Consider the following 27,486-nt stretch of genomic DNA (forward strand, 5'->3'; position numbering starts at 1 on the left):
CTATGAGTGATGAAATAAGCACAGCGATGTAACTTTTACCAGATAATACTAAATCCAGGCATTCTGACTCCTGAGTAACCATTAAGGCATGCAGAGAAAGAAAATTGGAAGGAAGCCGTTGTTGTTTATCCTACAAAGGCAAGGGGAGAGGATAAAGAGGGATTTGCAAATTTTTCATAGGCATTTCTATGTTGTTGAAACATTTTACAAAATGTATTGTTTATTTGCCCATTCTTAAAGGGGAAAATAGAGACATATTGTCTATTATGTGGACAAATTTTGACATCTTTTGTAAGACAAAAATGTAAAGAACTCTTTCTCTTCAGATATTTTCCTAGGTTCCTCTGCTTGTGTGGAAATTTTGAAATTTCTGTGTTATCTCTGACTGCCTTTTGATTATATCTGTTACATTACTGAGCCAGGCACTGATTTCTTTATTCTAGATAACATGGTTAAATATTAAGTGCCAATAATCCCTTTGTATTTTATAACATGAGCTGGAGCTATAAAGCCAGGCGTCCTTCCATGTACCTCCTGGTAGCTCCTTGAAAATGGAGCTCTTTTGGAGTATAGTCTTTACTGTCCTCCTGAGTTTCTCCTGCCGGGGGTCAGACTGGGAATCTGATAGCAATTTCATTTCAGCTGCAGGGCCTCTAACCACTGACCTACTGCTCAGCCTGCAGTATCCACAGGGAAACCAGACTTCTGATTTTGCAGCAGGGGGCAAAGACCTTTATGTTTGTTCCCAGCCACTGCCCGCTTTCCTGCCAGAGTATTTCAGCAGTCTTCGTGCCAGTGAGATCACCCATTATAAAGTGTTTCTGTCGTGGGCACAGCTCCTCCCAGCAGGACGCTCCGGAGACCCAGATGAGAACGCAGTGCGGTGCTACCGGCAGCTCCTTGAGGCCCTCAGGGCTGCGCAGCTTCAGCCCATGGTCGTCCTGCACCACCAGCACCTCCCTGCCAGCAGCGCCCTGAGGAGTGACGTCTTCGCTGACCTCTTCGCTGAGTATGCCACCTTCGCCTTCCATGCCTTTGGGGACCTCGTGGGGGTCTGGCTCACCTTTAGTGACTTGGAGGCAGCCATAAGGGAGCTCCCTCAGCAGGATTCAAGAGCTTGGCGTCTCCAGCTCCTCACTGAGGCCCACAGAAAAGCCTATGAGATTTACCACCAAAAGTATGCTGCTCAGGGTGAGTACAAATGAGTTTCCAAATGTTTGAGCTGTCTCAAATGTTTTCATGCTTCTGCATGCCCCCGCCCCATGAATCTCAAATTTCTTATGTAATTATACATCTTCTCTGCACTCATTTGGGGTGTGGTCATTTCATTAATGCTTTGATTTTTATTTTAGGATTGAGGGACAGTCGTTAAGAAGTCAAAGATAATCTGCAGAATTGAAGTCATTCTTGGTTTATAAACATGTTCACTTTTTGAAAAAATACTGTATTTATTCATAACAAAGACTGAGTTAGTGAAAGAAAGCAAGAGAAGGAGAGAGAGGAGGGAGGAAGGGAGGCAGGTAAGAGGGAGATATCTTCCATCTGCTGATTGATTTGGCCATAGCTGAGCCAGGCCAAAGCAGGAGCCAGGAGCTTTATCCAGGTCTCCCATGTGGGTGGCAGAGGCCCAGATACTTGCGCCATCCTCTGCTGCCTTCCCAGGTGCATTGGCAGGGAGCTGGATCAAAAATGGAACAGCTAGGACACGAACTGGCACCCATGTGGAATGTTGGTGTTGCAGGCAACAGTTTATCCCTCTGTGCCACAATGCTGGCCTCATGCTATTTTCATGGAGTCTTTGATGAGGAGGAGTTCTTTCTTTAAGTTAAACTTATCAATCTTTTCTTTTGGCTGACTTTTCTGATAGCATAGTAATAGTAGTCATAACTACTTAAAACTGTGTTTTCTTTTTTAGAGTTTCCAAGTGTTTTTGAGTAGTTTCCAAATGTAGTCATGTTTCTCCTGCACTGTGCACCCCATCCCTCCCCAGCTCTATGAATCTCAGAGTTCTTCAGTACTTGTGCATCTTTTCGGCACCCATTCTTTGGGGAGTCATTTTATTTGGTAATGCTATGATTTTTTTGTGTGTGATTAAGGAATAATCATTAAGAAGTTGAAGATAGGGTCCTGCTTTGTGATGTAGAAGGTAGGACAGTCACCTGTGATGCTGGTATCCAATGTGTTTGTGTACTGGCTGCTCTACTTCCAATCCAGCTCCTGTGCTAATGGTCTGGGAAAAACAGTGGACCATGGGCCAGTGGTAGGGCCCCTGTCACTCATGTGGGAGACTTCTGACTCCTGGCCTTGGCCTGGCCTAGCCCTGGCCACTGTGGCCATTTGGTGAGTAAACCAGCAGATGAAAGATCCCTGTTGGGGCCGGCGCTGTGGCGCAACAGGTTAACGCCCTGGCCTGAAGCGCCGGCATCCCATATGGGCATCGGTTCAAGTCCCACGTGCTCCACTTCCGATCCAGCTCTCTGGATCCAGAGCTGGATCCAGCTGGATCTCACTGTCCATTCTGCCTGTCAAAAAAAAAAAAACAAAAAAGGAAATAAATCCTGATACATGCTACAACATAGGTGAATCTTGAAGACATTATTTTAAATGAAATATGCCAGACCAAAAAAGGACAAATGATGTATGATTCCTCTCAAATGAAGTACTTCACCCAAAACAAGCATATTCATACAGACATAAAGTAGATAAGTAATTATGGGTATGATGAGTTATTGTTTAATGGTTACAGAATTTATGTTTGGGAAGATGAAAGAGTCATGGAGATATGGACCATGGCAATGACTGCACAACAGTGTGAAGGTAGTTAACACCACAAAGTTGTACACTTAATGTTTAAAATGGAAAATTTTGTTACTTACATTTTTCCACAATTTTTAACAAACCCAATGCCATTCTTTTTTGAACTTTTCATGTGTTATTACAAGCCTCCTACCAACACATTAGATGGGCTTCCCTAGGGGAAAATACAAAAAAAGAGGTTGGGATAGGAGGAGGATGGGAAGAGTAGAATCACATGTAGGACATACTCCATGATCCTTATCCCACTCCAGGACACAGTGCTTGAAGAAGTGATCCTGGCAGTTCTCTATTGGTCAGATTTTTAACTTTTGTTTATTTTCATTTTATTTGAGAGATCTTCCATTTGCTCTACAAATGTCCTCAATAGCCAAAGCTAGGCTTGGCCAAAGCTAGGAGCCCAGAATCCAATCCAGGTCTCCCACATGGGTGGCAAGGACCCAGGTAATTAAGCCATTACCTGCTGCCTTACAAAGTGCTCATCAGGAGGAGGCTAGATCGAATTGGAGGAAGGAGGACTTCAACCAGGCATTTGGATATGGAATGTGGGCATCTCCACTGGCAACTTAACCCTGTACCCACTACTGACCAGATTAATTTATTGATACATTCAGGCAAAAGAGAAGGGGGATCTTTTGTGTTGAAACCCACAGTGGATTTTGGAAGAATGACTACTTTGTGCTAGAAACAGAAAGTCTAAAAGTACTAGTCATGCCTCCTAGGGATATGAACTTACCACAATTCCATGCGCTGATTTTCTACACAATCCAAATGTGGTCAATTCTTCACCAAAAATAAAGCTCAATTTTGAGTTTTATAGATGTGAACACCTATCTGCTTTAATCACACTAAGCAAAAATTTTGAGATAAATTATCATGCATCAGAAAAATTACCCACTTTCAGTCCCAAAGAAAATATGAATTGCGAGCTTAAAAGGAGAACCTAGTCTTTAGTAATCTGCATTTTGCATTATTTTAAAAAATATAGCTTATGCATTCACTGGGAACAGAGAGGAAACCATACTGATTATTTTGTAGGCTATGAGAATTTTTTTAGATTATTTGTTTGTGTGAAAGGCAGAGTTACAGAAGGAGAGACAGAGATCTTCAGTTCGCTGGTTCACTCCCCAAATGGCTGCAATGACTAGGGCTGGGCCAGGCCAAAGCAAGAAGCCAGGAGCTTCTTCTAGGTCTACCATGTGGGTACAGGGCCTCAAGTACTTGGGCCAACCTTCACTGCCCTCCCAGGCAGTGAACTGGCTCGGAAATGGAGCAGCCAGGACTCAAATTGGGCACCCATATGGATTGCTGGCACTGCAGGCTGTGGCTTTATTTATTTATTTATTTATTCAACAGTAGAATTATAGACAGTGAGAGAGACAGAGACAGAGAGAAAGGCCTTCCTTCCATTGGTTCACTCCCCAAATGGCTGCCACGGCCAGCGCTGCGCAGATCCAAAGCCAGGAGCCAGGTACTTCTTCCTGGTCTCCCATGTGGGTGCAGGGCCCAAGCACTTGGGCCATCCTCCACTGCCCTCCTGGGCCACAGCAGAGAGCTGGACTGGAAGAGGAGCAACTGGGACTAGAACCCGGTGCCCATATGGGATGCCGGCGCCGTAGGCGGAGGATTAACCTAGTGAGCCATGGCTCTGGCCCCAAGGCTGTGGCTTTAACCCAGCTGCACCACAGTGCTGACACTGACTATGAGAATTACTGAAACTTCAGATATAATTATAAAATCAGCTTGCAATGTCAAAATAGAAATGATTTCTTAGTTAATTATGCCTAGAGATTGATTGGCCTGTAGATGATAATGTATGTTTTGTAATGTTAAACACAGATTGAGAGCATGTGTTCTTTTTTAATTAATTTAACTATTTGAAAGACAGAGTCTTCCATCCATCCATTGATTCACTCCCTGGCTGCAACAGCCGGGGCTGGGCATGGCTGAAAACAGGATCTAGGAGTTTCTTCCCGGTCTCCCACATGGGTGTAGGGGCCTAAGTGCTTGAGCCATCCTTAGCTGCTTTCCCAGGTACATTAGCAGGGAGCTGGATTAGAAGTGAAGTAGTCAGAACTTGAACCAGTGTCCAAAGGGGATGCTGGCACTGCAGGCAGAGGCTTAAACGTTACGCCACAGTGCCACCCCAAGAGAACATGTGTTCTGATGAGAAACAGGCTGAAGCCTGGAAATCTATGAAAGGTGAAATGATTCCACTGGGGATGATCATCAGGTAACTAGAAAATTATATTATCAAAATGTAAACTGAATGTGTCATACTCAGATGATTTCAAAGTTCCATTATGCTTAACAAAATAAGCACTGTTGTGATTGCTAGTGGTGATTTCATTAGCTGGGTTTATATTCTGCCTGTGGACAATTTGGATGAGAAAGAGTTCAGTCACATTATTCTATAATTCCAGTCGTGAACCTAGTTTTGTGCAGTTTTTCCTTAGTGTTTCCAAATCACAGGCCCTTCTGTAGATCCAGCTCTAAGTTTGATACTTGAAGGAACTGAAGGAATGTTGAAGTTTCAGTCCTCAGGAAATGTGGAATCCAGTATGGGATGAAGATTGATTTTAAATAGCAACACTGGGCCGGTGCCGTGGCTCAATAGGCTAATCCTCCACCTGTGGTGCTGGCACACCGGGTTCTAGTCCCGGTTGGGGTGCCAGATTCTGTCCTGGTTGCTCCTCTTCCAGTCCAGCTCTCTGCTGTGGCCCGGGAGTGCAGTGGAGGATGGCCCAAGTGCTTGGGCCCTGCACCCGCATGGGAGACCAGGAGGAAGCACCTGGCTCCTGGCTTCGGATCAGTGCAGTGCACCGGCCACAGCAGCCATTGGAGGGTGAACCAACGGCAAAGGAAGACCTTTCTCTCTGTGTGTCTCTCTCACTGTCCACTCTGCCTGTCAAAAACAAAATAAATAAATAAATAAATAGCGACACTGAATGAGGACTCCCAGCTCCAGCAGTGATTGTGGGGGTGCATCAGACTCACTGAAGGAGGGAGTACATTAAAATGCACAATCCTGGGCCTTCCTCAATGTCCCGACTCTGAATCTCTGAGGGTGGGCATCAATTCTGAAGGATACAAAAGTTTGAGAATGACTATGAGCTACACATGTTTATATTTTACTTGTTTCCTCCTTGATGCACAGTAGGGACTCTGTTGATGTTGGTATGGTGAATAAAGACCACGTAACAGCAGTTTACTGGGAGCAACCTACCTGTAAAAACAGAAGTTTAGAAAAGATTCTGTCAAGGCCAGCGCTGTGGCATAGCAGGTAAAGGGCCAGCACCCCATACGGGTGCCCTTTCAAGTGCCAACTGCTCCACTTCCAATCCAGCTCCCTGATAATGAGCCTGGGAAAGCAGCAGAAGATGGCCCAAGTGCTTGGGCCCCTGTACCCACGTGGGAGATGGAATAGAGTTCCTGGTTCCTCACTTCAGATTGCCCCAGCTCTGGCTATTGCGGTGATTTGAGGAGTAACCAATAGATGGAGGAGATACCTCTTTCTCTCTCTCTCTCTCTCTCTCTCTCTCTCTCTCTCTCTCTCTCTCTGCCTTTCAAATAAATCAATAAATCTTAGAGTTCTCTCTTTGCCCCTTCTTGCCTTGTTTGTGGCAGGGCAAGGTAACTGCTTGTTTGTTTGTTTAAGATTTATCGATTTATTTGAAAAGCAGAAATAGAAGGAGAGATCTTCCATCCTCTGATTCACTCCCCAGATCCCCTCAATGGCCGGGAATAGGCCAGACTGAAGCCAGCAGCCTCAATGGCCAGGGCTGGGCCAGACTGAAGCCAGCAGCCAGGAATTTCTTTGGGGTCTCCCACGTAGGTGCGGAGGCCAAGTACTTGGGCCGTCTTCGGCATTCCAAGGCACATTAGCAGGGAGGTGGATCAGAAGTGGAGCAACTGGGACTTGAACTGGTGCTCACAGGGGATGCTAGCACTGCAGGCAGAGTCTTAACTTTCTATACCACACTGCCAGCCCCATCTGCTTCATTTTAGAAGAATATTCCAACTGCTCTGCGTTTTGTTGTCCTGATTTATACAAAACATTCTATAAAGGACTCTATAAAGGAACATTAGTTTTGTAAGCTCATCTTTTTTTTTTTTAAGATTTATTTGAAAGGCAGAGTAACAGAGGCAGAGGCAGAGAGAGGAAAGTCTTCTGTCTGCTGGTTCACTCCCCAAATGGCCACAACAGATGGCCGGCACTGGCTGATCTGAAGCCTGGAGCCTCTTCCGGACCCCCCACACAAGTGCAGAGTCTCAAGGACTTGGGCCATCCTCTGCTGCTTTCCCAGGCCACAGCACAGAGCTGGATCGGAAGTGGAGCAGCCAGGACTTGAACCAGCACCCATACGGGATGATGGTACTGCAGGCGGCAGCTTTACCCACTATGCCACAGCACTGACCCCACTCACCTTTTTTTCTAAAATCACTCATTTGGAGGAAAGTCATGTGGGTGATTTCTTCAGAAATACTTTGGAAAGTTGGTGAACATCAAATAGAAAGGAAATGCGTGCCCCAGTGGCTTCCGCAGTCAGTCCCCTGCCCTCACTCACTGCTCTTCACTAATCTGCTTGGTTTCAGGAGGAAAGGTCTCCGTGGTCCTCCAGGCTGAAGAGATCTCGGAGCTGCTGCTAGAATCATCCACGTCTGCACTTGCCAAGGTGATAAGAGCCCACAGAGAGCGCAGCCAGGGAAAGTTGTGGTTTTAGTGTTAAAAATGGGGGAAATTTTTGACTTTTGGTTTGACAGTTTTGCAGATGCCTCTTCTGGGTAGTGTACATTCTCTAGATTCATGATTACTTTAAAACAAAATCTCTTTTGTTGTAGTTCCAGCTCTTACTTGGTCAGTTCACCTCACCCACACAAAACACCAAATGCCTCTGCTTCTTTGATTTTTTTTATTAAAAGGGTCCAGAATAGTTTCCTGGAGAAGAGATTGGTCAATAGAAAAACAGATATTATGGTAAAAGAGCTGTTCAAGTGTGCTCCCTGGATTACCCATCCTACCTTCTGCATCTTCCAACTGTACCTCTTGGACTATGATTTAAAAAAAAAAAAAGTTGAAGAATCTGAGAGGTCAACAGCTTAGCCTCTTTTTTGACTGTGAGGCAATGGGGAAAACTATCAGAAAAAAATGCTAATTTCTGTGGTTATCTGGAATTGACAAGGTGCTGGAGATGCTGCCCTGCTTGCTACTCTCTGGACATTCTAGGGGACCCCATGTGTCAGATTCCAGTCTCTAGACTGACCAGTTCACATGTGATAAGACCTTAGGTAAACAACTCCCAGGCATATTACATGGTCAGATGCCATCTAAACTATTTTACAATGGGTGATAACAACTATCAGTTGTGTACTCAGGAGAGTTGGGTATTGATTAGAAAAATGCTTGTCCTGCAGCAGCCTTTGAACTGGTCTTTCTGCCCTGTATGTGCTATCAGTGCTTCTGGGTAATCTAACAGCACAGATCTGATACATTCCCTGATAGAGGTCACACTCCCCTAAATAAGTACCAATCCCTCTGAGCTTTCCTGTGTGTGTGTGCATGTATGCACACCCACTGTACTTCCTGTCTTAGTGTCTGGTATGTTTGCTTCCCACTCTCCTGCACTCTCTAATTGATGTCTTTCGGACCTCCATCCTTTCACAAAGCTTCCAGAAAAATCCTACCGATTGTTAATGTCCATGTGAATTTGCATTCCTTTAGGAGGCCCACTTACTAATAATCCCTCTCTCAACTTAAGTACCCTTTCCCCATTTGTCAGCCCAGTGGTTCCCAAGCATTTGCCTGTATCATAACTTTGGGAGTAGTTAAGAACACAGACCAAAGCTGACCACCATGGGTTGAACCTGAGCCTTCCTAGGGTTCCAGGTTCCCAGATGAGTCTAATTCTCAACAAAGTTTGAGAATGACTGGTGTGAACTTTTTGTAACTTCTGACTTAGCTGCCTTTTCTTCATCTTAACTGTCACATTTACTATACCTTCCTATTAACTTGTATGCTCTGTGTATCTCATACATCTTTAAGTGAAACTCTCCAATTTATTTAACCTACGACAGTGACTTTCAGAAATCGGAATTCAATTATTGTGTATTGTACAGAACTGACACACAGAAGCAAGATCACAGAGGCTGAGTAGGGGAAACTTTGAGTGATAATTTCCAGCAGAGAGCGAGGGTGTAAGTCTTTAGCCAACACTGATAACTTCTTTGGGAAAGCAGTAGGGAGCACGTGGGTAATCAATTGTAAAGCACAGTGCTCCTGATTCTCACCAGATGCCATTATCCTCAGTCCTCCACGTGTTTTGACTGTGAATCTGTTGTTCTTTGAGCACATGCAGGCCAGTGATAGGGCAGAGGAGTAATCCTTAATAAGAGGGTGGATGGGCTTGTCAAGGACCGGGACCATAACGGCTGTGCTCTTGGCTAGTAGAATGGGCCAGGCCAGGGCTAACTGAGTGGGCTTCATATATGGCCTAAAATTAAAACAGAAACCAAAATATCAGTAGGGCCTGCAGAGATCACTATGGAGCCTGTGACAGCTGAGGGCTCAACTGCCCCCATCAGAGCAATGTGTGAGCCACGAGGATTATACCACCCAGGAACAGCCATTGCCTCCAACAATCTCCACGGGTGCTGCACTACACTGATGGGAACCAACCATTTCTGCATATTCATTCATTCACTTTCAGCCCTCTCAGCGTATACACTTAATTGAGTACTTTCTTTGTGCCAAGCCCTGGGCTGAGCACATAGTGTATTCCCAACAACACACAGGCAGCCCTCCACACACGCAAAGCTACACATATTCTCACTCCATTCCTGTGTTTTCTCCTGCCTCCTTCTCCCTTGGAGAATTCCATTTTGAACTAATCATTTTAGTAATAAGGAGGAAAACAGAAAAGGGTAACTCTGAGCACCTCTTTGTCTTGAAAATGCTTATGTTCTAATGGCCTGTTTATTTCTAGGACTCGATTGATTTCCTCTCTCTTGATTTGTCTTATGAATGCCAAAGTGAGACGAGTCTACCAGAGAAGCTGAGTGAATTGCAGGTAATGTGAGACCTTTTCATACTGGTGATTATGATTAAGTTTCCTGAGAGCATATTAGACATGTAACGCTTTGGCTAATGCATGAACTGGACTTGCACCCACAGTCAGAAGGCCTACTGAGGGGCATTTGGGGTTTCCATCGAAGGCATCCCGAGAAGCTTGGGCTGTCAGGCAGTCTTCCTGGAAAGGATAACGGGGCTATCTTGTGAAGGAAACGGTCACATGGACCTTCTGCTCTTTGGGAAGAAACCTGCTGAGAACTGAAATCCATTGTTCATTCTGAGTTATAAGAAGAATATTTGCCAGTGGTGGTGAGCTTTACCCAACAGCGTGATTTGATTTTTTACTCTTAAACATTGGTGAGATAACATTTATGTTGTTTATTTTACCATAATTTTTTAAAAATTTCACACCAAAGTCTGTTGATTCAATTCCAACTGTGGGGACCTTCCAGTAACCTCGGGAGTCTGCTTACCATACCCGTTATTGTTTTTCTCAAGTCTCATGTTGCTGGCCTGTCAGAGAGCTGTGCTGGAAGCCTCCTACCCAACTATCCCTTACACTTGGCTCTTGCTGTGTGACTTCCTTACTTAACTCCTTGCAGTCCCAACTATCTCCCATTTCCTTATGGGAAATAACTGACTATGCACAGTTGTTTCTCTTGCACCTTCCAAGTCCTCCTCATGATCCTGTGCATAACCCTGAAGAGCAGTCTTCTCTCAGGCCTCTCTGCAGATACCTGACCACCAGGATTCACTCATATAAGAACTCTTGGCTTTGTAGGTTGCAGCATGAAACCATTGTTCTCTCTTTTTAGTCCTGTGCCTATCAGGAGGCAGGCTGAGAAACCCCTATTCACAACCCTCAGTTTGGAGTCCCACCACCTCCACCACCAGGAGAATGGTTTATCCAAGGAACTATCCATTGAAAGGGCAAGTCAGTAATGCCAAGCAGTGACCCAGCTATATTGACGCTGAGGCAGGAGACTTGCAATGGATACACAAGCATCAATCCAGTTCCAATGTCTGTGCTTTCAGCCTCCAGTGTAGACACCACTGCTTTTCTTATCTACCAACAGTAGGATGATACAATCAAGGCCAACCAATGCATCCACAGGAACTCTGTCAATATAGTGCTTCATGCCAGTCACTGTGCAAGGAGTTTAGTCCACACATGGTTTCTACCCCACAACACGCTCCAAGGTTTAGGAAACTTAGCCAAGTACAGATTCTGAATAGTGAGTGTTGAGTTTGGGATTAGAACCAAGGTCTTCTCATTCTTGAACAATACTCTGCTTCTCAAAACAAAGATAAATCTAAACTGTGTAGGTGCATTATGACAGGTGTAACATTTTTAAATTATAAATGATGTTAGTTGTTTTTGTAAACACCTTCTCACCTGAATCTGAACTTACGTGCAACCCAGAGCCTGAACTTGTGGGCTTGTGGCCAAGATTTCTGGGCCTTAAAAATGCTGTCTTCCAGGTCAGCTTATACCCATGCTGACTAAATCTACCTGTTGTCTTCCATGAGGAATTCAACCAGAGCATATTGCTAAACTAAGGGGTTCAGACACTGCTCATGTTCTAAAACCATCTAGGTCACACAGATGCAGCAGGCCTTTGAGAAGCAGGCAGCAGAACTGGCACCATTTATTCTTGAGGATGTGGTCCGGAGTGTTCTCATTTTATGTCACAACATTGTCAAGATTCTGCTCCCACCAGTGTCTGAACAATGCTGTGAAGCCTCAGTCCACAGCCAGCCAGCCACCTAGTAAAACTTTCCATTTTAAAACAGCCATTTATTAGGATTAAATGCCAGGCAGTTGTTCTTGGTCCTTTTGTTTCCTTGATAGGAATTCAGTTCCACCCGTTGCACCTGACAGCTCAGCTGCAGCTCAAAGATTCAGAGTGACAAGTGGCAACAGCTGTGGTACATACCAGGCAGCATTTCCCAAGCATGGTTACCACACGCAGGACAGGAGGCATCAGCATCTCATATGGGCGCCGATTCTAGTCCCAGCTGCTCCACTTCTGATCCAGCTCTCTGCTGTGGCCTGGGAAAGCAGTAGAAGATGGCCCAAATCTCTGGGCCCCTGCACCTGCATGGGAAGCCCGGAGGAAGCTCCTAGTTCCTGGCTTTGGATCGGCGCAGTACCAGCCATTGTGGCCATCTGGGGAGTGAACCAGTAGATGGAAAACCTCTCTCTCTGTCTCTATTCTCTCTGTAACTCTGTCTTTCAAAAAATAAAAATATATTTAAAAAATAAATGTAATCCTGACAACTCCTTTAACTTCTTGTTATGGAAAATTTCAGATACATCCAAAAGTAGAAAAGTAGAATGAACCTCTGTGAAGCTATTTACAGCTTCCAAAGCTGTTGGCCCAAGGTTGGTGTTGTCTGAACTACACCCCTCTCTCCTCACTCCCTGTTGGGATAATCTTGAAGCAGACCTCAGATGCCCATAAATAGCATACTAGTGGCATCTTAATTAATCTTCTTGATTAACGCTGGTTCCTGCTGTGAGTGAATGGCCTTGTTCCTGATCCTAATGTAGTCCTGGCTTGAAGAGCTGCCTCCTAGGCCTGTGATGAAGGACTAACTGGGGGTGGTCCTTCGGTGAGGATCGTGGCCCGTGTCATTGAAAGTGTAGCTCATTTTGGAGTATGCACTGAATTAGCTGAGATGGCTAACGATCATTTACAAAGCAAGAATGAGTGTTGGTAGCTTTTCTTCTTGGAACTTTGTACATTTTCAGAAGGTACTTCCTAGGCAGTTTGGGTTTACTTGTTGGTCCTTATCTTTCTCAGACCATTGAGCCAAAAGTGAAAGTTTTCATCTTCACTCTGAGACTCCAGGACTGCCCCTCCTCCAGGAAGAGCCCAGCCAGCCTGTTCTTCAGTCTTCTCGAAGGTGAGTGGAAGACTGGGGAGAGGTTCTGAGTGACATTTGGCACACTGGTTTGGTGGGTAGCAGTCTCAAAGTCTGAGGTTTCTAAGGGAGGAGGCTGGTCCGGAGGCACCTCCCATGCACCAGGTGTCTCCTGCCTTCCTGTTGATGCTGCCTTGCAGCAAGCACCCCCTGACCCAAGAAAGAGGAGAGCTTCTATGCAGGTATGCCCAGGATGCTTCATACAGAGACAAGCCGTCAGGCTCGGGTGTGAGTTGTAAGCGGGCAGCCGATCTCTACTTTTATATCCCCTTCAGTTACCTCTCCCTACAAGGTCCCTCATTTCTGCCCCTCCTGGCAGGGTTGCCTGGTGCTTCTCTGTCTTCAGCCAGCGCCATCTGCTTCCCCTTGATCCACATCCTCATTACCTTAACCCTGGCAAACCTCTGACCAAGATGCTAAGAACCTTCAGGTCTGGACTCACAGCTCAAAAACCATCTTCTCATTGTCTCTTCATTCAGATTATTCTTGAGAGTGAATGTGATTGGTTGATTGTGGATCAGGAGGCTGCTCTGGTCCAGTCAGGGGAGGAGGGGGCTGTTAAGGTACTGAGGCTGGAGGCCACTGGCGGCTCTGCAGAAAGGGGTTAGAGGGTCACAGGCCGAGGGCTGATGTTCAGTCCTGTCACCCCATAGTTAGACCATAGGAGAAATCCACAGTGTTCTTTTTTATCCTGTAGGCCCCCCTGGTACTGGGTAGCACCAAAGTCTTCCTGGCCCTTATCCACAGACCCCACTGAACAACTCTCACCCTAACTCACCTATGATAGCGTAACCAGTTCTCTCTTTAAAAAAAAAAAAAAAAAAAAAAAAAAAAAAAAAAAAAAAAGTTTATTTATTTATTTGAAAGGCAAAGTTAGAGAAGGAGAGAGAAAGAGAGACTCTCTTTCATTCACTGGTTCACTTCTCAAATGGCCTGCCACAATGGCCAGAACTAGGCCAATCTGAAGCCAGGAGGCAGGAGCTTCTTCTGGGTCTCCCACGTGGGTGCAGGGGCCCAAGGACTTGGGCCATCTTCTGTTTTGCCAGGCCATGGCAGAGAGCTGGATCAGCAATGGAGCAGCCAGGACTCAAACCAGCACCAATATGGGATGCCAGCACTGCAGGCAGCAGCATTATCCCCTATGCCACAGTGCCAGCCCCACCAGTTCTCTTATTAAATTCCACTGCTTTTTCTGTGGGTCAAATCATTACTTTTAGGATTGTGCATATTTTATCCCAAATGTTTGAAAACATCCACTCTTTTCTAACATTTCAGTTCTTCTAAGTCAATTGTCCTCCAAGTTGTGTCCACCAGTATCACCCACAATGTCAGCATCACCTGGGAACTTGTTGGAAATACATCTTCCAGCCAGCGCCACGGCTCACTAGGCTAATCCTCCACCTGCGGTGCCAGCACACTGGGTTCTAGTCCTGGTCAGGGCACCAGATTCTGTCCCAGTTGCTCCTCTTCCAGTCCAGCTATCTGCTGGGAGTGCAGTGGAGGATGGCCCAAGTGCTTGGGCCCTGCACCCCATGGGAGACCAGGAGAAGCACCTGACTCCTGGCTTTGGATCAGCACGGTGCACCAGCCACAGTGCAACAGCAGCGGCAGCCATTGAGGGGTGAACCAATGGAGAAAGGAAGACCTTTCTCTATGTCTCTCTCTCTCTCTCTCTCTCTCTCTCTCACTGTCCACTCTGCCTGTCAAAAAAAAAAAAAAAAAAAGAAAGAAAGAAAGAAAATGCATCTTCCTTGGCCCCACCACACACCTGCTACATCAGAGACTCAAGGTGGGCCCCCAAGCCTGTATTAGCACAAGTTCTGTGGGTGATGTTGATTTATGCTGAAGTGTGAGACCCACTGTTTGAAGTTATATGAAGGAGAAATCACTTCTGACATTTTAAACACTTGGCCCTCGGATATTCCAGAGGTTCTTGGAGCCATTGCTTGGCATTTGGTTGTGTTGTGTGAATGAGGGAATTTGTTGATTCTCGATGTGTATATTCTTGGTCAGGCTTCAGGTTAATCAAGCTTCTTCTCTTACAGCCATAAATAAAGACCAAGTGCTCACTCTTGGGTTTGATGTTAATGCGTTTCTGAGCTGTTCATCAACTTCCAAGAAAAGGTAATGTTAGCTCTCAGTAACTGATGTTGGTGCAATACTCTGCTGTTCTTGCACATGTGCAATCTCGTGGGACTGGTGTCACTGACTCTTGGGCCAGTGGATTTATTATAGCCACTCAATAGAATAGAGAAATGAAGGCTCAGAGAGAAAACAGGGAGAATCTGTCTCTCACTGAGTTCTACTCTGGGGCTCACACAATCTGGCTTTCTCAACTTTTCATTCACCCAGCTGCATACAACTAGCAGAGCTGGGACTTGAATCCATGACTTCTGGCTTAAGAGTCTATTAGAGTGGGGCCAGCGTTATGGCATAGCAGGTACAGCTGCTGCCTGCAGTGCCAGCATCCCATATGGGCGCCAGAAGTCTGGGCTGCTCCACTTCCAATCCAACTCTCTGCTATGGCCTGGGAAAGCAGAGAAGGATGTCTCAAGTCCTTGGGCCCCTGCACCCATGTGGGAGACCCGGAAGAAGCTACAGGCTCCTGTCTTCAAATCAGCACAGCTCCAGCAATTGCAGCTATTTGGGGAATGAACCTGCAATGGAAGACTTTCTCTCTCTCTCTCTCTCTCTCTCTCTCTCTCTCTCTCTCTCTCTCTCTGCCTCTGCCTCTCTGTAACTCTCTTTCAAATAAATAAATAAATCTTTAGAAAAAAAAAAGGGGGATTCTGTTAGAGTGGGATAGGCATTTGGCTCCATGGTCAAATTGCCTCTTGTGACAACTACATGCCATATTGGAGTTCCAGGGTTTGAGTCTGAGCCTGCTTCCAATTCTAGCTTCCTGCTAATACTACCCTAAGAGGCAGCAGATGTTCCTTCAAGTACTTGTGTCCCTGCCACCCACATGGGAGACCCTAGTTGAGTTCCTGACTCTTGGTTTCAGCTTGCCCCAACCCTGGCTGTTGTAGGCATTTAGAGAGTGAAGCAGTAGATGGAAGAGTGATACGTTTCTCACTTTCTCTCTTTCCCCTCATCTTTTAAATAAATAAAAATTAAAGGTGTCTTTGGAGGTGTGAGCATGTGAAAGAAAGATGCTCCTGCAGTGTGAGCATTCAGTGAAAGGCCAGCTTAGAGCTAGATGGGACCCCCCCCCCACTGAAGTCACGTGACAGGAGTTCCTGCACTTTTTTTTTTTTTTTTAATTTGAGAGGCAGAGTTACAGAGAGAGAGTAGGGGAGAGACACAGAGAAAAATCTTCCATCTGCTGGTTTACTCCCCAAATGGCCACAATGGCCAGGGCTGGACAGACTGAAGGCAGGAGCTTCTTCTGGGTCTTCCACGTGTGTGCAAGGGTCTAAGCACTTGGACCATCTTCTGCTGCTTTCCCAGGTACATTAGTGGGAGCTGGATTGGAAGTGGAGCAGCCAGGTATTGAACCAGCGTCCCGATGGGATGCTGGAATTGCAGCCAGCAGCTTTACCCAGTATGCCACAGCACTAGTCCCTCTCTGCACATCTTTTAAAAAAAAATGATTTATTTGTTTGCTTGAAAGAATCGGAGAGACACAGGTCTTCAGCCTGCTGGTTCATTCCCCATGTGGCGACAACGGTCAGGGCTGAGCCAGGCTGAAGCTACGAGCTAGGAGCTTAATCCAGGTCTCCCAGTTGGGTGACAGGGGCCCAAGTACTTGGCCATCCTCTGCTGCTTTTCCCAGGCTTTTAGCAGGAAGCTGGTGAGTGTTTAGATGCTGGCATCATAGGCTGTGGCTTTACTTGCTACACCACAACACCAGCCCCAAGTTTTGCGCTTTCGATGAGACATGTCATCCCTTGAGAGAGAAGAGAGGAAAGCCAGCTGCTGCAGAATATTCACTGGAAATCGGTCTTGGGACAGATATTAATCAGCAGTGAGCTGCAAATAATTTCTTACTGAATGATAGAGTTCCAAAGTTTGTAAATGTTACACTTTTTAAAAATCAGAGCCTATTTGAGGTTATCTGAATATTGTAGCAATCTTAAGCACCCAGATCCTAAAACGCTTCTCAACTGGGCAAGTAAAGGGTGATATGGTTTCCCAGAACTTTATACCACAGGGATGTGTTCCACACGTGAACGTTACACAGCAAGCATTAAGGAATGGCAAATGCTGGAGACAATCACTGGGCTTCCAGACCCCCAGCTGGAGCTCTCCTAACACGCACCTCTGAAGCATAGCAACATCAATGCCACCACCTCCTGTCCCTGTCCTCTTAAGGTAGTTGTTCTGTTCTGAGCTGTGACCTCCCTCTCTCTTTCCTCTACTCTCTTCCAGTCAGCAGACTCAGGGCCGCTGCTGGACTTCAGGCTGTGCCCTGGGAGTGCAAGCAGAGCAGTGAACACAGGTGGAGCTGCTCCCTGACCACACATGGGGCCAGCCGAGGGTGCTGGGCTGTGTCCCCAGGAAAGAAACTCAAAGGCCAAACAAAATGGGTTTCCTGGGAGTCCAGTGATTGCAAAGCACAAGTGGCACCAGCCCTGAGTTTCTCTCTTCCACCCTGACCCGGGTACTTCACCAGGCCCACTTGTCTTACCTTGAAATTGACACCAGGGGCCCTTACTCGGGTGGATGTGGAACAGGGAGAAGGGTTTTAGAGAGAGCTAACGTAGATTTCTCCCTCGAGAAGTTTGACCCCTGCAGGTGAGACAGACTCAAATGACTGTCACACCAGAGAGTGACAGGAGACACACAGCACTGGGCCGCAGAGGAGGAAGAGAACGTTGTGTGGAGCGCTGTGAGGCTGCAGGAGAGGGACTTAGAAGCCATGGGCATCGGGCGTGAGGCTTTCTTTGGGAAATCTCCCCCCAGGTTAGGCAGACCCTGGATTCCCCACACCAACGTCTGCGTGGCAGGTCCTCCTGCACCCAGAGGTGTTGATTTCTCTCCTCAGAGCTCGTCTCATCCGAGCCAGAAGGACAGAGTCAGAGTCTGGAGGTTTGGGTCAGTGAGGTTACGAGCAGCTGGGGCTGAGCACCAGGGTGGCACACACTCCCCTGTCTGGACTCCAGGGCGATGAGAATGTTTGGGATGAGCCACACCATAGATGGTTATCTCCCCTTGGGCAGTTAGTCTGAGTAGACAGAGGGCTGAGGTCTGAAAGGCTCCCTTGCAGACTTTGCTCCTTGGGAGGGAGGCCTTCTGTAGTGGCCCTGTTGCTTCTGCCATTTCTGCACTCGGGGCAACTTGATATGTACATAACTCCCTTTCCATACAATGGCCTACAGACAAGGAAGATGCTCTTGTGCTAAGCCTCATTTTCAACTTGGGTGTTAACATCTCTTGGCCAATACACCCACTTCTGCCAACTTTTGCTCAAGGCTGCCCTCTGCTGGTGTCATTCACAGCACACTGTGGTACAGTGTTTGCATGCAGAACATGACTTTTAAAAAAATTAGTTGTATAATTTTTGTTTTATTTGAAAGGCAAATACAAAGAGTTCTTCTATCCACTGCTTAATTCCTCAGATACCCACAATAACCAGGGCTGCACAAAATGACTGCCCCAGGACATGACTTACTAGTTGTGAAATTAATTTAGAGACTAGCAACCAAAATTTCTCCCTCCCCTTGAGAAAAAGGAAAGAAGGAAAGAAAAAAGGAATGGGAGAGCAAGAGGAACAGACTATAATGAAACAGAAAAATTGCATATAAGTTTAGTACTTTTCTGTAGTACTTCATTTCAAATATATGTACTTGTATATACATAAACACAAGTATCATCAAATCTATACAAATACGTGATGATCCAGCTTCCTGCTAATGGCCTGGGAAAAGCAGCAGAAGATGGCCAAAGTACTTGCATCTGTGTGGGAGAACTAGAAGAAGCTCCTAGCTCCTGGCTTTGGCCTGGCCCAGCCCTAGCTGTTGAGGCCATTTGGAGAGTGAACCAGTGGATGAAAGATCTATTGATGCTCTTCCCCTCCTCTTCTCCCCCTCCCCCCATCTCCCTTCCTCCCCACCCCCCATTTTGTCCTCCTCTCTTTTTCTGTAACTCCGACTTTCAAACAAAAAAAGATCTTGAAGAAGGGGAAGGGGAAAGGCAGAGAGAGGCAGACATCTCTCATTCCCTGATTAACTCTCCAAATGGCCCACACTGGCCAGGGCTGGGATAGGCCAAAGCCAGGATCCCAGAACTCCATGGGTCTCCCATGTGGGTGGCAGGAACCCAAGTATTTGAGCCTGGAGAACGGAGCTAGACAAAACCAGGCACTCCAGTACGTGATGTGGGCATCCCACATGTTGGTATAATTGCTGTTCCAAACACCTGGCCCTGAAATCATCATTAGTAGCTGTATTTTGTACACAATACATAAAAAAGAAATTAAACTGTGGCTCCAGCAACTGAAGATTGTATTCAAGGACAATCTAATACGGAGAACAGCAAGCACTGTTACTGTTGTACTCATGCAAGAGCTGCAACACAAATAGGGGTAATAGTTATGATATTTCCACTGCCAGTCATGACTTTGTAAGATATGTTTTTTGACTCAGTGTTTCTGGAATCTTTACTCATTAATGATAATGCCACTGTCTGTCACTGTGGGGGCATTTGTAACCCCCAGGGCATTAATCACTATGTCCCTTTATGTCTCTTCCATCCACAGCATATCTTGCTTTCTGACTGACAGCCTGGCCCTTCAGACAGACCATGAGAGAGCTGCCAGGAACTCAGCCCCTGCGTCGGCCTACCAGAGAGTCTGGGAAATGTTTGCTCACCAGCCCAGGGCAGAAAGGGATGCATTCCTGCAGGATGCTTTTCCCCAAGGCTTCCTGTGGGGCGTCTCCACGGGAGCCTTTAACGTGGAAGGAGGCTGGGCTGAGGGCGGAAGAGGACCCAGTGTCTGGGATCAGTTTGGGCATCTAAAAGCTGCCCAGGGCCAGGCGACACCGGAGGTGGCCAGTGACAGCTACTACAAGTGGGCCTCTGACGTGGCCCTGCTTCGCGGCCTCAGGGCTCAGGTGTACAAGTTCTCCATCTCCTGGTCCCGGATCTTCCCCATGGGGCGCGGGAGCAGCCCTAGCCCCCAGGGCGTCGCCTACTATAACAAGCTGATCGACAGCCTGCTGGACTCCCACATTGAGCCCATGGCCACGCTTTTCCACTGGGACCTGCCTCAGGCCCTACAGGATGAGGGAGGGTGGCAGAATGAGAGCGTGGTGGATGCCTTTGTGGACTACGCAGCCTTCTGCTTCTCTGCGTTCGGGAACCGTGTGAAGCTGTGGGTGACCTTCCATGAGCCATGGGTGATGAGCTACGCGGGTTATGGCACCGGCCAGCACGCACCAGGCATCTCAGACCCAGGGATCGCCTCATTTCAGGTATTCCCATCTCTGCATCTCCTACTGATCCAAGCAGAAGGGGTATTTGACTGTAAGAAAGCCATATTATCTGTCTCCTTCCCATCAGCAAATACTTACTTTTTGATCATTAATCAGAGGGAGGAAATGAACCACAAATTGTGGTCACATTACTTTGGAAACCATGCTAGCCTTAAACACAACATTTTTTTTTTTTAATTTATTTATAGGGACCAACACTGCAATATCAGTTGGAGCTGCTGCCTTCAATGCCGGCATCCCATATGGGCACCAGTTTGAGACCTGGCTGCTCCACTTCCGACCCAGCTCTCTGCTATGGCCTGGGAAAGCAGTAGAAGATGGTCCAAGTGCTTAGGCCCCTGCACCCATGTGGAAGCTCCAGGCTCCTGGCTTCAAACCAGCCCAGTTCCAGCCATTGCAGCAGTCTGGGGAATGGGCCAGCAGATGGAAGATCTCCCTCTCTCCCCCTCTCTCTCCTCTATCCCTCCCTCCCTCTGGCCTCTACTTCTTTGTAACTCTGCATTTCAAATAAATAAATGAATCTTTAAGAAAAAATATTTATTTGAAAAGTACAGAGAGGGAGAGACAGAAAGAGATTGTTGATCTGCTGGTTCACTCCCCAAATTATTTCAGCAGCTGGAGCTGGGCCAGGATGAAGCCAGGGACCCAGAACTCTATATCCATGTCCTTTACGTGGGTGAGGGCCCCAAGGACTTGGGCCATCTTCTGCTGTTTTCCCAGGTACATTATCAGGGAGCAGGTTTAGAAATTGAAAAGCTCAAACTTGAAAAAGTACCCCTATGGAATGCAGGCTTTGCAGGTAGCAGCTTAAATCCCTGCACCAGAAAGCCAATAGTTGAAAAATAATTTTTTTAAAGATTTTATTTACTTATTTGAGAGAGCTACAGTCAGAGGGAGAACAAAGGTCTTCCTTCTGCTGGTTCACTCCCCAAATGGCCGCAACAGCTGGAGCTGCACTAATCCGAAGCCAGGAGACAGGAGCTTCTTCCAGCTCTGCAATGCAGGTGCAGGGACCCAAGGACTTACGCCATCTTTAACTGCTTTCCTAGGCCATTGCAGGGATTTGGATATGAAGAGGAGCAGCTGGGAGTAGAACTGGAGTCCATATGGGATGCCCATGCTGCAGGCCAGGGCTTTAACCTGCTGTACAGCACAGGCCCCAAAAGACAATTCTTTATTATTTGAAAGGCAGTTACAGAGAGGCAGAGACACAGAGAGAGATGTCTTCCATCTGCTGGTTCACTCACCAGTTGGCCACAACAGCCAGAGCTGCGCTGATCTGAAGCCAGGAGCCTGGAGCTCCTTCCGGGTCTCCCACATGGGTGCAGGGGCCCAAGGACTTGGGCCATCTTCTACTGCTTTTCCAGGCCATAACAGAGAGCTGGATTGGAAGAAGAGCAGCTGGTACTTGAACTGGCACCCATATGGGATGCTGGCTCTGCAGACCAGGGCTTTAACCCACTGCACCACAGTGCACTAAAAGATGAGGGCACTGATTCTCAAAGGGGATACACAATGTGATCACAGCAGCATCACTAGCAGCTTGCCGGATAGAAGAAGCCATGCTGTGAGCCTGAGACTTCTTCACTCTGAAGTGAGATTCCCAAGTCAGCTAGGACTCTTAGTGACAAGTGACAAAACAGTCTTTTTTTTTTTTTTTTTTTTTTTTTTTTTTTTTTTTTGACAGGCAGAGTGGACAGTGAGAGAGAGAGACAGAGAGAAAGGTCTTCCTTTGCCGTTGGTTCACCCTCCAATGGCCGCCGCGGCCGGCGCGCTGCGGCCGGCGCACCGCACCGATCCGATGGCAGGAGCCAGGAGCCAGGTGCTTTTCCTGGTCTCCCATGGGGTGCAGGGCCCAAGCACCTGGGCCATCCTCCACTGCACTCCCGGGCCACAGCAGAGGGCTGGCCTGGAAGAGGGGCAACCGGGACAGAATCCGGCGCCCCGACCGGGACTAGAACCCGGTGTGCCGGCGCCGCTAGGCGGAGGATTAGCCTAGTGAGCCGCGGCGCCGGCCTGACAAAACAGTCTTAACTGACTTCAGCAATCAGGGAACTTATTATTTTAGGAAACTGAAAACTCTTGGTTTTAGCTTGCTTGGGGTGGTGTTTCATCAGAGCAAAGGTAATGTCACCAGGACCCGAACAGTGTTGAGCTCTCCTCTCTTGTTCCCCTCATTGACATTGACCTTGCTTTCATAGTTCAAGAGCAGCACGAAAGAAATTGGGTCTCTTCCTAACATTCATCGCACATCTCCCTTTGTCTCTTAACTCTGAGCAGGCCATATGCCTGTGCCTTAGTTCATCACTGGTTCTTGGCCATATGCTGACTGGTTTGTGTGAACATCCAGCACTCTTTCCCTCAACACCCTGGCTGAGAGGTGGGGCAGGAGCAGAGAGGAGAAGTTGGTTTTCCAGAGGATGGTCAGGACCTTGCTTGAGCAGGAAAAGAATGCCATTCTGAAGACAAAATTTAAAATGGCTTAGTCTGGGGCTTCTAGGTCCCCTCCTCTTTTCTTCAGAGTCTCCTAGAAAACCCATCAGCTTTTGCTTGCAACATCCTTCAAGATAGACACATCAGCCGGCGCCATGGCTCAATAGGCTAATCCTCTGCCTTGCGGCGCTGGCACACCAGGTTCTAGTCCCGGTCAGGGCACTGGATTCTGTCCCAGTTGCCCCTCTTCCAGGCCAGCTCTCTGCTGTGGCCTAGGAGTGCAGTGGAGGATGGCCCAAGTGCTTGGACCCTGCACCCCATGGGAGACCAGGAGAAGCACCTGGCTCCTGCCTTTGGATCAGCGCGGTGCGCCGGCCATGGCGGCCATTGGAGGGTGAACCAATGGAAAAGGAAGACCTTTCTCTCTGTCTCTCTCTCACTGTCCACTCTGCCTATCGAAAAAAAAAAAAAAGGATAGACACATTAGTGTGGTTCCCTGTCACATCTGGAGTTCTGTTCTAAAATTTGAGTGCTTCCTGCACTCCATGCTGGGTGTTAAGAAGAGAAACTCAGCTATGCCCTTGATGTGTTGCAAACTTTTAGGGGAGGTGATACTTATGCAAGTCATACAATTAGAGCACAACTCAAAATATCCATTGTTAGGGCAAGCGGAATGCCATGAAAAAATGATTCAGTGCCAGCACTGTGGTACGGTGGGCTAAGCCTCCACCTGAGGCACCAACATCTCATATGGGTGCCAGTTCTATTCCTGGCTGCTCCTTTTCTGATCCAGCTCTCTGCTATGGCCCTTGAAAGCAGTAGAGTATAGCCCAATTGCTTTGGTCTGCAGACAGCTACCTACGTGTTGTGTCCTCATATGGTAGGGTGGGGAGAAGGGAGAAACAGATGAGCAGAGTTCTCTGGTGTCTGTTCTTACAAGAGCACTGACCATTGTGAGCGATACAGCCTCGTGAACTCATCTAGAGCTAATTACTTCCCAGGTACCAGCACATTGGACGTTAGGGCTTTATATGAATTTTGAGGTAGCATATGATTCAGTTCATAGCAACTATTTTTTTAAAAAAAGATTTCTTTATTTATTTGAAAGGTAGAATCACAGAAAGGGAGAGGGAAAAGAAGAGACAGATGGAAAGAAATCTTCCTTATGCTGGTTCACTCCTCAAATAGCCACAACATCCAAGGATGGCCCAGACTGAAGCCAGGAACCAGGAACTTCATCTAGATCTCCCACATGAGTGCAAGGGACTAAGCACTTGGGTCATATGTTGCTGCTTTTCCAGGCACATTAACCCAGAACTGTATTAGAAGTGGAATAGCCAAGAATCAAACTGATGCCTATGTGGGATGTCAGCACTGCAGGTTGCCCCTCAACCTGCTATGCCACAGTGCCAGCCCCGCATAGCAACCATTTAAGGAAAAATTTTGAGGAAACAATTTCTGTCATTATTCTACCAGTGTTTCTTTCTGGGCTAGGCTTCTCTGAGTTCATGGCACTGTCACAGTACACCTCAGTTTAGTTCTCTTTGTTTAGTTTACATCATAAAATTAGCACTTTTCCACAATATTACATTGTGACAGTGACCATTTATGATGGTCATCTAACATTCCATTGAGCTCCCAATCTGACACTGACAAGTGTAGAAGGGAAGCATTCCTGACTTTTGGAAAGGTGCACAGTTTGCCATTGAGTGTAGAACCTGGTTAAGTACTTAGATTTGGTGCATGAGAAGCAGCCTAGAGTTTCAGTCTATAGGGCATATTTTGATATGAAATTCTTCAAAAGTCAGTGTCATCATATTTAGGTAATTAAAAGGAAAAAGGAAAGAGAGCTAAGATCCAGTAAGGTTGCCCCTGCACTCTAGGTTTCTGCTTGGTACAGTCCATACTCTAATTATGTAATCCCTCATCGGCAGCTGCTTGCAGACAAGGAAGGGGAAGTTAAGAGATCAGATGTTCTGAGTTTGTAAAGCATGTTAGTGGCAAAGACAGGCTTTAAATCTAGGCTTGTTAAATTTCTGGATAGATCTCTTTTACCTGCATTTTCCCATGATGCTCCAACAAGGGAAGCTGTTGATTTGTAAGATCATGAGGTAGGGGCCAGTGCTGTGGCACAGTAGTCTAAATTTTGGCCCTGTGGCTCCAACATCCTATATGGGTGCCGGTTGATGTCCTGGCTGTTTCCTCTTCCAATCCAGCTCTCTGCTATGGCCTGGGAAATCAGTAGAAGATGGCCCACGGGTTTGGGCCCCTGCACCCACTGTAGAAGCTCCTGGCTTCAGATTGGCCCAGCTCCAGCCATTGGAGCCATTTGAGAAGTGAACTAGCAGATGGAAGACCTTTCTTTCTGTCTTTCCCTCTGTCTGTCTGTAACTCTACCTCTCAAGTAAATAAATAAATCTTAAAAATAAAAAAGACCATGAGGTAAGTCTATGAAGAAATTTCTGGTTATGATTTTTCTTCCATATTTCAATCAGTAGAAATTAGGATAAGTGGGCAAGAAAGAGTAGGCCTCTCCCTTGTATATTACTTAAAATATTCCTGTCCATGAACTAACTTGTTGGAAATTACTTAATAAGGACAGAGGCAGAACTGCATTGTGGGTGACAATAGCAGATCTGGAATCAGACTGCCTGGATTTTATATTCTCACTTTACTTATAACTATGAGCTTTGTAAAGTTTTAACACATTTCTGGGTCGTGTTCCCTCATCTGTAAAGTGTAAATAATAATTGTAATTTCCACATGAGGTGGTTGTGAGGATAAAAGAATTTACTGAGCAGTAGGTGCTCAGTATGTTAGTCGTTGTTAATATGGTTGTTTTTGCTTTGTTGATGGTGTTGACTTTGTTGATGATGCTGATGTTGAATTGCTGACATTGTCGTCAACAGTGTTGTTGATTTATTGATATTGCTGACAGTTAATATTACTGACATTGCCATTGACTAGTTGTGTTATATATTAACGTTAGCTGTCGCAAAGCACACCGGACACCGGAGTAAGGGAAAGGGTTTATTGGGGAACACCCTACAGACCGGAGTGAAGGGGCGGCGAAGGAAAAAGAGAGAGAAAGAGAATGTAAGAGAGAAATAGAGAGGAGAGGAGCTAGCAAGGAGAGAAGAGAGCAGAGAGCAGGAGAGGGGAGCTAAGAGAGAAGAACCGAGAGCCAAGAGAGCACGTGTTCAGGAACAGGCCCTTTTAAAACTTCGCCTGAGGGCAGGCAGGGAAGCAGGAGCAGCAAATCCCATTAGGATGGGGGTGGAGCCTGGCTCATGTAGCTGGGCCATGCGGCCACCTGGCTACAACTGCACCAGTTTCCTAACAAGTTGATGTTGGTAGTGATATTGATGTTCACTTGTTGACATCAATCATAAGTTATTGATGGTGTAGACTTAGTGAACTTTTTTTTTTTTTTTTACTTAGTGATCTTGTTAACTGTCTCACTTGTCGGGTAGTTGACTGACTGACATTATTATTGAATTGTTGCTGTCATTGACTTGTTGATGACTTGATAATATTAGTTTTGATACTGACTTTGTTGGCCTGTGGATATTGTTGACATTGGTGTTCGCTTGATAACCTTGTTGTTGTTAACTTGTTATTGGCTTTTTAGTCTTGCTGTTGTCCTTGCTGTTGTTACTAAGCACTGTTTTCCTTCATTCTTCCCCACAAGGTGGCTCACTTGGTCCTCAAGGCCCACGCCAGGACTTGGCACCACTACAACAGCCACCATCGCCCACAGCAGCAGGGCCGTGTGGGCATTGTGCTGAACTCAGACTGGGCAGAACCCCTGTCTCCAGAGCGACCTGAGGACCTTGCAGCCTCTGAGCGCTTCTTGCACTTCATGCTGGGCTGGTTTGCACACCCCATCTTTGTGGATGGGGACTACCCGGCCACCATGAAGGCTCAGATCCAGCAAAGGAATGAACAGTGCCCTAGTCCTGTCGCACAGCTCCCGGAGTTCACCGACACAGAGAAGCAGCTCTTAAAAGGCTCTGCTGATTTTCTGGGTTTGTCTCATTACACGTCGCGCCTCATCAGCAAGGCCCCAGAAGACAGCTGCATCCCCAGCTATGATACCATCGGAGGCTTCTCCCAACACACGGACCCTGCATGGCCCCAGACTTCGTCTCCTTGGATTCGTGTGGTGCCCTGGGGTATAAGGAGACTGTTGCAGTTTGTATCCTTGGAATACACAAAAGGAAAAGTTCCAATCTACCTGGCTGGGAATGGCATGCCCATAGGGGAGAGTGAAAATCTCCTCAATGATTCCTTGAGAGTAGACTACTTCAATCAGTACATCAATGAGGTGCTCAAGGGTAAGAACAGTGCATCTGCTGGTGATTGGAAGGTGGGTGGTACTTCTCCTCCAAGTCTTCAGAGATTTGTTTAGTGGGAAATGAAGACAAAAAGACAACATTAGCATTAATAGTGGGGAGTTCCTTACCTGATCTTCCTAATTTTCTTTTCCAAAGGTTCTTGTCCTTGATTTCATGTTTGTATTCCCTAGAATATCTTTTGTCTACATCTGCTCATCTAAGTCCTATCCAGCCATCAAGCTTCATCATTGTTCAGTTAATTTATTTAGAAAATATTTATTGGTTGCCTATTTTCCATGCATTGTGCAAAACTATGGGGGTACAATATTCAAACAATACTCAAATAGTATTCTTTTACATAGGGAACTAGTCTACAAAACATGAGATTTGAAATATAGAGTGATACAGACCTACAGTTTGACACTAGGTTACTTAGCAAGGGACTCCATCCCTCATTGCTCTAGCCTCA

The 27,486-nt window shown here is 46.5% G+C and overlaps 1 protein-coding gene across 1 annotated transcript in view; it reads left to right on the forward strand.

Annotated features, from left to right (window-relative positions):
• The first annotated feature begins 516 nt into the window (after positions 1-516).
• The window catches only part of LOC100352497 (lactase/phlorizin hydrolase), a 48,460-nt gene continuing 21,490 nt past the window's right edge, over positions 517-27,486 (forward strand). The window contains exons 1-7 of the mRNA XM_002712428.6: positions 517-1,191; positions 7,411-7,490; positions 9,798-9,881; positions 12,691-12,793; positions 14,857-14,935; positions 19,512-20,226; positions 26,372-27,017. Coding sequence (XP_002712474.2) covers positions 552-1,191; positions 7,411-7,490; positions 9,798-9,881; positions 12,691-12,793; positions 14,857-14,935; positions 19,512-20,226; positions 26,372-27,017 — 2,347 coding nt within the window. The 5' untranslated portion in view covers positions 517-551. The remainder of the gene's footprint in view (positions 1,192-7,410; positions 7,491-9,797; positions 9,882-12,690; positions 12,794-14,856; positions 14,936-19,511; positions 20,227-26,371; positions 27,018-27,486) is intronic.

This window comes from Oryctolagus cuniculus, chromosome 3, assembly GCF_051225735.1.
Source record: "Oryctolagus cuniculus isolate XC-2025 breed Fujian yellow rabbit chromosome 3, ASM5122573v1, whole genome shotgun sequence".
NCBI lineage: Eukaryota > Metazoa > Chordata > Mammalia > Lagomorpha > Leporidae > Oryctolagus > Oryctolagus cuniculus.